At 36.9% G+C, this 11,676-nt stretch overlaps 1 protein-coding gene across 4 annotated transcripts; it reads left to right on the top strand.

Annotated features, from left to right (window-relative positions):
- Window positions 1–5,064: 5,064 nt before the first annotated feature.
- LOC122669466 (E3 ubiquitin-protein ligase RGLG3-like) lies at window positions 5,065–9,642 on the top strand. Of its 4 annotated transcripts, none has more exons than XM_043866235.1 (12): window positions 5,065–5,243; window positions 5,334–5,363; window positions 6,459–6,543; window positions 6,636–6,776; window positions 6,865–6,978; window positions 7,428–7,525; window positions 7,618–7,697; window positions 7,787–7,892; window positions 8,735–8,862; window positions 8,963–9,095; window positions 9,184–9,240; window positions 9,511–9,642. In XM_043866235.1, the coding sequence occupies exons 1-12, from the start codon at window positions 5,121–5,123 to the stop codon at window positions 9,592–9,594; spliced, it is 1,179 nt and encodes a 392-aa protein (XP_043722170.1). In that variant the 5' UTR covers window positions 5,065–5,120; the 3' UTR covers window positions 9,595–9,642. The 4 variants fall into 4 exon arrangements, with proteins under 4 accessions (XP_043722170.1, XP_043722168.1, XP_043722171.1 ...); XM_043866233.1 differs by having other exon boundaries at window positions 5,065–5,253; window positions 5,341–5,363; XM_043866236.1 differs by lacking the exon at window positions 5,334–5,363 and having other exon boundaries at window positions 5,065–5,263; window positions 6,452–6,543.
- The last annotated feature ends 2,034 nt before the right edge of the window (window positions 9,643–11,676 follow it).

Here is an 11,676-nt window from a genome sequence, read left to right as displayed (position 1 = left end):
TTGCTTTAGCTTCACTTCCTCCCAACCCATCGAAGCAGCGTCAAATCTAACATTTTTTAATTCCGTTTTTTAAGTTTTGCCAGACATAGTGCCCCTGGTGGGCCTTGAAACTAGGGCGTGCAAAATGACTGCCACACCCTTGATCATTTTTTAGACTCCAAGGGGTGTAGCGGTCATTTTGCAAGCCCTTGTGCCAAGGCACAGGGGTGGCGTGCGGGTGGCATTCTCTTTCCCTTGAATCTCTAGGTAAAATCTAGGTTCTGCATGAGTTGTGTCCAACTAATCTCGGCTGGGCTCGGTCCTTCTTGTCAGCAGTCTCGAGGTCGGTCCACCTTGGTCTGGGCCTGGACTTTATAGCCCAGCCCAGTTTCACCCCTATTGACTGGGGTCTACTTTCTTAGAGCCCAAGGGAACTGGCATAAGAAAACATTTCAAAATAAGCAATTTGTTAGAAGCCAACCAAGAAGCTTGAGTGGGAATCTCACCAAGGCAATAAGTCAAGCTAAGAAGACTTCTTTGTATAAAATGATTCTACTTTACTACACTCATTTTTTCTTCTGGTTTCCTTAGCCACTAAGCCATTATTAGTTATAACTCCACCTGAACAAGTCTATTCTTTCATGTCTGGTCTCCTAATCATATGCTACGTGATTCCATTATCTATCGTAATTGGTTATAATTAATTTGTTAATCTTTTGATTCTTTTTAACAACTTTACTTTACTTGATCAGTAATTGGATATAATGATTTGTTTGATAAAGGGTAATTATGAATTCTGAGGGCATTGTACATAAGGGTGTCAAAATCAAATTGAAACCGTTTATTGAAACTAAATCAAATCATTTAAATCGAAATTGACAGATTGTTTAGTTAATGGTTCGGATATGGTTTTAGAAGTGATACCGTTTATTTAATTGGTTCGATTCAATTTAGATCAATTAATCCAATGGTTTCAAACGTTGTAATCTAATTAAAATCGATTATAACCAAACCGTCACTAATCTATAAGGTGTACAACTTTTCTTTTTTTCTTTGTGGTAAAGGTATACAACTAACAATTAACCTCGCGGTCAATTGGCCAAAACTATCCGAGAGACCACCTTGACAAGCTTATCCTTTAATGGATACTAAGAACATTTTTTTGAGGGTGAAACTTGTTACCACCAAAATGGTAAATCAAAAAATATATATGTTTTTTTAGGCCAAATGTTTTCTGTACTGGGGGTGCAGGCTGCGCCAGACAAATGGAAGTGGATACAATGACCACCTTGCCTCCTGAATGACAAACCCATGTGTCTAGACGCAGACTGCTCTGCAGCACAGAGAACATCAACCCATTTTTTTTTAATTAAAAGAAGATAGAGAAACGCCTCCACTAAGTGATTTATTTAAAGTACCTAAAGAAATCTCTCCTGCTTTCGTCATCTTTGATTTGAATGAGATTTTCCTTTTCTCTATAGAAGAACAATTCAATACAAAATCCACATTAGTATGAAAATGAAACCAAAATTTGACATAAATAGGACTAATCTAATGGGTCATGGATTGTTCATTAAAGGTTCCATACAAGTTTGGACAGATCAACCCTCCACGTGGCTTCCATGATGGATTTGTGGAACCTTGCACGCTAAGAACCAAAATCCAAACAGAGTATGGGCAATTAGATTAACTTTTGCCAGCTGCCAAGCCATGGAGAGAGGGTTTCTTTTCTACGAAAGGGTTTCCACATTCACTTTATGTCTGAAAGGCAACCTTTCAATCAAAATCCAAAAAGATTCATTACAAAGCTCCTGCACGTTAGAGTCAGTCTATCCTTCAAAGAAGGAGGAGAAGGAAGACGGAAAAAACGAAGAAAGTGGTGTTAGGCTTAGAGCCTTAGACCAGAGAAAGCAGTAAAAAATGGCTACTTAGCACCACGACGACCGAGCCGCCGCCATTAAAGAGGGTAGACAAATAAATCAGAATCTTCTATCCAAATTTGATTCCAATCAAACGTTGAAGGATAGACTGAATTTTTATTTTGAATTGGAAAATAGTGCAGAGATGGAAGAATGGAGGGATTGGTGAAGGAGAGTCAATTGCATGTGTGGATTAGTTGGAGTGGTCAACCTGTGAAGTGTGAACAATAAGAATGCCAGAGATTATATATATATGTATCGTATCATCTCATTATGATGGATAATTCATCATTTCCACCTCAATAATAACTACAGCTTGGAGACCTTTCTAATTCGAAGATTTTAAATCTGTTGAATTGCTCGTCGTCTGCGACTACGATTACGATTTATTACCTACTAGCTGCAGGTCAGGTGATTGGTTTATCTTGTTCCCATCTCTCTCTTTCTTGTGATTTATATGTTTTCTTCAGTTGGGTCCTCTCCATTTTCTCCTCTTTCATCTCAGCCTATGAATTCATGTTGTTTGATTTAAACTGGCAAATGATTTTCTTTTTCTTCACCACATACTGGTTTAATTCTTCCTTCAAATTATAAATCTTTTAGCATGAGAAGCACCGATTAAGCTAGACTTCTGACTCTGTTCCCTGGATTTTTTTTTTTTTTTGAAGAGTTGACTTGTGGGATGTTTATGAAAATTTTGAAAATGAGGTGAATTGGAATCTGGAAATGATTTTTCTGTTTGTGAGCCATGAGAATTGATGGTTTTGGAGAGAAAAACAAAATGGTCCTTTGCTTGACAGGCAGGATGCATTTGTAGTGATTGTCTGGGCTGCTGTGGAGAGTCTGGAGACAAATCCAAATCAAAAAATTGCTGGGTTTGAGTAATCCAATTTAAATATGTCTAATTATAACCTCACATGGGGGGTGTTTGGAGTGATAAATACAGGAATATATTGCTTCGCTACGACAACTTCCATGGAGGAAGTATTAATGATTTAGATAATTTCTTTTGGATAGTGATAAGACTCCTGTAACAAAGCAATATTTGCTTACTAGCTTACTTGAACAGAATTTCTTCTAAAGAAATGGAGTGGTTAATTCCATGAAAGAAGTCTTTTTCCCAAGATCAACCCTGGCAGGTCCAGCTTCTAATAACAAAAGAAAATAAAGGAACAAGTTCAGAGAAAAACATTTGGTCCAAAAATATACTCTTTAAGTCTACTAAAAATTACGTGGTTTTCTTCTATAGTTAATATACAATTAGAGGAATGATGGTGAATCTAGTCTAATGTTTGATGAGCTAATTGGTCAAAAGCCAAGAAGGAGACTGTTTTGGGGGGGGGGGGTGAATCTTTCCTCTTCTGCCAGAGATGAAGGTGAAGGGAGTTGATTTTCTTTTTGTTATAGATTAATGGGGCTCAAACAGGGTAAGTTGCACTGATCTGGGAGCGATCAGTTCTTCAGGTGACTGTATAACAGTATGGAATGCAGGTTGGGCTTTCATGGTAACAATGGATAACCACAACAGCAGAGACGGTTCTGAATGAGTATTCATGAATTTATATTACTAAAATGAAGAGGCAGATAGAGAGGAATAATGGACAGAGCCTGGAAACATTTGAACTTAGGAGAGAAGGAGCTTGGGTAGTGGGGGAATTCTAACATGGTGAAGTGTTTTGAATGGAAATAAACAAGAACCAAAGGAAAACCAATAAAGAAGTGCCTCACCAACCGATGCTCCTAAGTTCTCAATGGGAATTTGGTATGGGGCCTTTATTTAGGAGTTTATTTCAGAGAATTGAAGAGTCAGTTGAGCTATTTAAGAAGCTACAGCTGCAAAGAAGATAAAAAGCAATAGAAAAAATGGCAAAAAAGGGATTTTCACTGTTAAATCTAACCATGAGCACTTAGTGAATGGCTGGAACGTGATCTTTATATAGTGCATATATGGGGATAGCCATGTCCCTCCACCATGTTCTGTGGTTTTGGGTGCAGGAGTTTGTTGAGGAGTTGGATCCATTTCACCCAAGAAACTTTGAAGTTAGGATACAAGGACATGTGTCTAAAAATGGCTCAGTACGGGGATGCGGCTAAATTATATCAGGATGGGTTCAAAGTGGTATTAATCTGTCACTAACCCCTCCTTTGCAGCCATATCTGAGTGTCCTGCTGGTTCATGCCTAACAAATATTCCATATCCATATCCATATCCATGCCATGTTGTGGCTACTCCAGGTGTACATGAAGTGCCCGAGTAAGAGAGGTCCTTGAAGGGTGAACTTTTTTGCTTGGGTAGTGACCCTTGATTGAAGTTCCCACTTCCTCGCTATAAGGGAAGATGTTTGATGCTGGAAAACAATGGTACCTAAGATGAGGAGGAGAAGAGTGGGTGAACCACCTTTTCTTACCATGTAGATCGCCAGGACCATATTTCTCTTTCAGGTGGATTAGGTGACTCCTAGTGCTACTCACTTGTATATAAACTGCCGTGCTGTTTGGTTTGAGTATAGGGGGTTTGTTTAATTTTAGATAACTCCTTGTCGTTCTTTAGGCAATTTCGAGGGACCAGAAGAATATCATTTGAAGGCAAAGCCAGAGGTTTGAACAGAATATGTTCATGCATAATCTTGTTTCTCATCAACCGTGGGGTATAGTCACAAAGATATTCCCTGGCTTGGGCATGCTACTGGGGTAGCTGAAACAGTAATGGCGAAGCAAACCTTTCTAATAGCTTTCTATAAGCATGTAAATAGAGTGGAAGTGGGGAGAGATAGAAGACCATATACATGTGACTAGTGCGGATTTTGATATGGTAATGTGATACACCTTTGTGCTGATCATAAAAAAGAACTTCCTAGAAACCCTCCCCCTCCCTCTGTGCAAAAAGAATTTTTTCTTGTTTTAGCATTGTACCATACGGCACACACTCAACCATTTGCATTGTAACTTTAGAGTTGATACCCAATGACCATCAAACCACATACTTTCCTCCAAAAAGTGGTTCTTCATAACAGTTATCCCATAATTTAATAATTTTCTAGATATTCCCATAACAATCCTCGTTTGTAATATCTAATTTATGCGTTCTTTTTTGGTTAATTTTAAACTTGTATTGAAGGCGGTTTCTCTTCCTATAATACTTTTAACTTCTAGATTTAACTCTTCATTACTTCTCACTTTTACAGGATTACTTCTTTACCTAGGTTTACATATTCTCTCGATATGGGGAATACGGAGTCGGTAGACTATTCAATAGATGATGATGAAATTACGCCGCAACCTCCTCCTTATGCTGGGCATTCTGTGGACCACTATTATCAGAACACACGGCAGCAATCCTCTTACATACCAGATAGTTTCAGCTCTCACACACGGCAGCAACCTTCTTACATACCAGATAGTTTCAGCTCTCACACACGGCAGCAATCCTCTTACATACCAGATAGTTTCAGCTCTCTAGATGAGGTGGTTGTCATAACTTTCTTGTGGATGTCATCTGCTGATGCCATTTAACAGCCTTTTGAAATTTCAACCTAATTAGAACAAAAAATGAAATTAAACATCAACTGGATAATATGTGATCTCTGCAACTATGGCTCAACCCCAATAAAACCATAAATGTTATATTTTCCCTTCCACAATTAGACTTTTTTGTGTGTGCTCTGTGCCTGCAAGTCAAGGCTCTTCGTTTTTATCTATCTAGGCTCCAACAGTCCACAGAGATTAAGGATCAAACTGAAGCCAGTTGACTATATTGAGTAAAGCCCTAATATGTGCCTTGTGTTGTTGTGAGTCAGAGATTGAAGTGTGTTTAGTGCAGTCTGTCTATTGTTTTGTTGTGGATTGTTGTATCTAATCATTCTGAAAAAATTTTGATTTCATTTTTAGGAGGGTAATTATCAAAGTATTGGTTTTGAGAAAAAGAAATTGAAGCTAGGGAAAACCCAAGTATTAAAATATAGAGCTATTTCAGATTTTAGATTGTTAAAGAAACTGAGAGAAGTGTCAATGATAAAAAGAAATTTTGCTATGGGACCTTGTAGGCTCTACAATTACTGTAATGAAATACTAATAAAAATCTCTGGGGGCATGCCCAGAGCCTCGGGGTATCTTCCATTCCAAAAAACCAAAAACAGATGGAAAATAACCTTGAATAAGTAATTTTAATATCGCATATTGATAGAACGGGAGTAATACAGAGGGTAGGATAGTCAACTGACATGATCAATTTAAAAGAATACAGCTCAACTTGACTCAACTCAATCATGTCTCATACCAACTAAATGGGATCCACTACAAGAGTACGAATCTTGTTTTTCCATGCAAAATAATATAAGAAAAAATATTTTCATTTAGGAAATAAATTTTTTTTTATTTTTAAAACGTCCATAAAATTGTCCATTGTCCTTTATTTCTTTCCTATACAAATGAATTCTTCTCGAGGTTATATATTTATATGGCTTTATTTTAGCATTTTTCAGTCATATGAATTTAGTAGCTGGGCCTGCATGTGTTATTTATTTTCAGTAATAAAAAGAGAAATGGTACTCCTATTTTCAGGTTATTTCTGCATTAAGAGAAGCTGGTCTTGAGTCATCAAATTTAATCCTTGGTATTGACTTTACAAAGAGCAATGAATGGACAGGTGATCTGATCAGTTTTCAATAGAGTTGATATTATTCTGATTCAAAATTTTCTGCTACTGGAAAAATGAACGTTACCATTTACTGATTGTAGGTAAGTATTCATTCAATAGGAAAAGCCTCCATGCAATTGGTGGCACACCTAATCCATATGAGCAAGCTATATCTATAATTGGCCGCACATTGTCTCCTTTTGATGAGGATAATTTGATACCTTGTTTTGGATTTGGTGATGGTTAGTACTCTTTCACCATAATACCTAAAACAAATTAAGTTGCAAACTTCCTTTAACTAATTATCTGATTTTGTTTTTTCCTTTTTAGCATCAACACATGATAAGAATGTGTTCAGCTTCTTTCCTAATCACCGATCTTGTAATGGTTTCGAGGAGGCTCTTGCAAGATATAAAGAGATTGTTGCTTATTTAAAATTGTCAGGTTTGTTAGATTTTCACCTTTCATCTTTCATTGTCTAATGCAATTTCAACTCCATGCACAATCAATGAAAAAGTTACCCTTGTGGTAAGGATTTATTCCTGGAAAGACCTAGAACCAGTTATTAGGGAGCTTACCAAATGTTTTCTTGGGTTAGAATTCTGAATAACTTTGATGCCGCTGATTGGCTAATATTGAATCTGGACTCAACAGCCCAGATTCTTGTTCTTTAATTCATGTCGATGAAAATCATACGTAATTGGCATCCCAATTCAAGGTCATTGTCCGAGAAAAACTGATCCAGGTTGAGGCAGATTATTTTTTCTCTTCTCCTCTTCCTTTGAAGCTTTATCATTGAATTATAAATTTGAATATTCGAATCACAAAATTTGAAGTTTTTCAATGGATGCAATATATTGAACATAAACTTTATTCTCTGGGCTTGCATACAGGTCCAACCTCTTTTGCACCAATTATTGATGCATCAATTGATATAGTGGAGAGAAGCAATGGGCAATATCACGTCCTAGTCATCATTGCTGATGGGCAGGTCATTATCTTTCTTTTGTGGCAAGGATTTCTTGTCTCCACTTTCCACTCTTTGCCATGGATTTATTTTACTGTCCCCTTCTACTTTTATAGGTTACAAGGAGTGATGATTTGCCACCTGGAAGATTTAGTCCGCAGGAACAAGAAACTATAAATTCTATAGTTGAAGCTAGGTAAAAGCATTGAGGATCTGAAACACTCGATTTAAAAATATGTTCTTCTTGATGACTTCTACTGACTAATGGAGTTTTTCAATATTTAGCAAATATCCTCTCTCGATTATTTTGGTTGGTGTGGGCGATGGACCATGGGATGCAATGCAACAATTTGATGATAACATTCCTCAACGGTCATTTGATAACTTCCAGGTACTTAATCACTTGTTGACAACTACAGCTCTGATTTACTTTTCAATGGGCATGTGTTTTTTATTTTCCAAGAACTGTATGATCTGTCTAACATCCTTTAGCATTTAATCTATGATAAGTTCTCTTCAATAATTGGCCTAATGTTTTCTTTTTAAGTTGGTTCTTTTAAGTGTTGATTTATCATTACTTAATGTTCATAATCTAACAAACATTTACTTATCAAAAATAAATGAATAAGAAACGTGTTATATGTGAAAAATGAGGAGATATTGTATCATCCTCTATGGGCATCATACTGACTTAATGCATTAGTCATTATCCGATACCTTTTTTCCCCTCATTCTGAAAAAAACAAATTGCTTATTTTGATTTATATTTCAAATTGGTACTTGGGAAACTTTAAAAAAACTGTAATATAAAGCATTGCAATCTAGAATACAAACTTAACTTCACTGCTGATACAGAAATGAAACTCTTTGCTCTGTTGTCCTTTCATATAAGTTGGAACTCGAAGCCTGGAAGAGAAGAGAACTCTTATTATAGTTCAACATGGACACTCACACACTGATGACCAGCTTGGATTGAACTGCAAATACCAATTCATTAGGAGATAGGATAACTTCACATTGATAGTCATTCTCATTACTAACTTTTATGCCAATAATGTTGGACATTTCCCTAGGAGAGATTTTCACAAGAAAATGGTATATTTGCTTCATCTGAGTCTATTATTGTTTATAAGAACCAATCAGAATCCATAGTGCAGGTTTTCTGCTTAATAAGAGTGGACTGTTGGATTTTCCCCTCACATTGTTTAATCACCTGAGCTTGTCCCTGTGCAGTTTGTAAACTTCACAAAGATCATGTCTGAGAACAAGGAAATGTCAAAGAAAGAAACAGCCTTTGCACTTGCAGCCCTCATGGAAATTCCATTTCAGTATAAGGCCACGCAAAAACTCAGGATTGTGGAGTAAGTCTGTAGTTTTATGAACTAGTTATTGGCTATTGAATGTTACTTGGTGAAACTTTATTGGGGGATTACTGAACCCTGAATTAACCTAATCATGCAGAAGTGGAAGAGGAGGGCCACGTACACAACCACTTCCCCCTCCACGTGAAGTGATCCAGCATGATAATGCAGTTAGAACATACCCACACATGACAAGTTCCCAGTCAGTTGAGCATGCAACCTTCACAGAGCAGGTAATATTTTTATCACCACCACTGCAATTTTGTGTTCAGGATGCACATGGTGTTGGGAAAAACATAGTAATTTCTGGCTTTGCTGCAGGACTGCCCTATATGCTTGACAAACCCAAAGGACATGGCATTTGGATGTGGTCATCTGGTAAGCAATCTTTAATTTACCGTTTGTTAATATGAAAGTACAATCTGTGATACAGATATAGTATGCAAATTATGTGGAATGCAAGGTTAATCGATACCTTCATAGAGATGTTTCAGTTGATTTTTTCACATTATCCACACACACACAGATGGATCTGTTGAATATTGGTATGTAATGTATGCATCTGAGGTTACAACTGAGCTTTATAAAGATGAACATTTCCTGCATAACAACACTTAATCTCATATTTTATCTCTTTTCTTGAATAAGACGTGCAAGGACTGTGGCGTAAGCTTATCATTGTGCCCAATATGTCGTGAGCCAATAATGACGCGTGTGAGACTGTATTCTTGAGAAAATTCTCGTCAGCTGCTGCATGCTTGGAAACTTGTTGCTGAAATGAAAATCACAAAAAGAAAAAAGTATTGTATTAACCTGCTATTCCTCTTCACTTTATCCATCACTGTACAGTATCTGGCAAAAGTATTTCTAGTTTGGCTTGAGATTTGTATCTTTCTTTTTGGATTCAATTGATGACCTCATCAATAAATTGTATTAATTTTTTAATTCGTTGTCTCCCTCATAAGAGCAGATAATTATTGATGTATATTATTACTGTTTGATTAGTTTTTAAAATTTTTCCTTCTTGAAGGAGATTAAAGAGCAATTCCCCCTGCATGGGTCTGTTCCACATTGTTACTGGTTTGCCACTACCTCTAGTGAAAGATTTACAATGGCATCTCCTGGCATCTTAAAGAATAGTATTTCCTCTTATTGTTTGATACAAATTATGAATCTAATGGATTTAGTTGAGCTATGAATCTTATACCAGAAGGGACCTTCATTAAACTGAGTTAGTAATAAACTTGCGGACTTTAGCATCAATTGGGAACCCATAATCAACCTGACTCCTTCAGTCAAATCTTTCAATTAGAGGCCCACAGAGGTTGTCACTTATCAATCCAGAGAGCAGTGTTTGATCCATCACCTAACAACTCAAGCTGAACTTCCTCCAAGACCAAGAAGCATCATATGTGAGATCAGAAATTTCCTTTTTACTACAATCAAAAGATCTGATGGCCCTACCTGAGTTTTGCACATCGAATGGACCCACATTGGAAACTCATGAAAATTGGGGTGAGAAAAACAACCATCAAGCTAAAATTTTAACAAAAGAAAAGAAAGAAAAAATCCTAGTTCGTGAGTACTAATCTAGTTTTGTTTTTCCCGAGTCCCGAGAACTAATCTAGTGGGATTTCTTTCTTTCCATTTTTTTGGGAGTATAATAATGTTAAATCATTAAATCCACAATGTTGTGCAAAGGGCTCTCTGATTGTTGGTTTATGCTCACCTTTTCTGCTCAGTTAATGATGCTTTCAAGAATGGAAAAAATGAGACATTGTTTTCTAATACAAAAATCATTAACAAAACAAGAGGAACAGGCTTTTATTGGCAATGGATAAAGAGTTACAAGCTCTCTCCAGAAACGGAATCATATAACGATGCAGAAAATGATTGGAAAGAGGAAATAAATAATCACACAATGCAAAGATATGCATGATTTGATAAGGAGTCTACGTCCTAAGAGAGATGAGCAATTTTGTTGGCAATGGAGAAAGAGTTACAATCTCTCTCCTTCATGTCTCTTTGCGTTTATAGAGAATTCCTAGTAACCCTAATAACCCTCATCACAACAATTTATAGGAAACAAAGAAATACAAATTTCCGTAATTACTCTCATGTAAACCTTAAAATTTACAGGCTTTTAAAGACCCTTTAGAAACAACCCACAACCCAGTCACCAAATTTAACATCTTATATATCCAAAGAATTTGTCCCTCTAACTAAGACCCTGCAGTAGCGGGATTCGGAGGCTTTCATATTCAAGGAATTATGCCTTTCCCGTGGTCAAAATGCCAAATAATCTTGGTAAACGCAAAATAGGTGTTGAAAAAGGTTTCCACATCAGGAGTGTAGGAACCTTCTAATCATGTAAACTTCAACCATACAGGAGTTTTAGAACATTTCAAGACGTGTTCCAGAATCAGTCTTTCTGATTCACCTCTGTTTATGTGGTCAGTGCCAGTTTAATACTTTAATGAGTTTAATCCACTTCAAATCCACTGATGGTTTTTGTACCCAAAAATAAATAGAGGGGAAATGGTTCCTGCTATCCAAGAGCATAGCCTATGCTAACACTCCCGTGTGTCTATCTCTCTCCTCTCCCCTTCTGCAATGACCTCTGCCCCCTAAAATGATTCTACTTCGGGGGCACTCATTGAAAGATTCATACATAAGAGGGCGGGGAGGTCATTCATGTGAGGGAGAGAGAGAGAGAGGGTGTTAGTGTACCCTCTCCTGGCAGCTCAGAGAATCTTTTCCCAATAAAATAAATCATTCCAAAATCACAACTCCATTACATTCCGTGGCAACGGG

The sequence above is a fragment of the Telopea speciosissima genome, chromosome 7 (assembly GCF_018873765.1).
Source record: "Telopea speciosissima isolate NSW1024214 ecotype Mountain lineage chromosome 7, Tspe_v1, whole genome shotgun sequence".
Lineage (NCBI taxonomy): Eukaryota > Viridiplantae > Streptophyta > Magnoliopsida > Proteales > Proteaceae > Telopea > Telopea speciosissima.
This window is presented reverse-complemented; position numbering and strand designations above follow the sequence as displayed.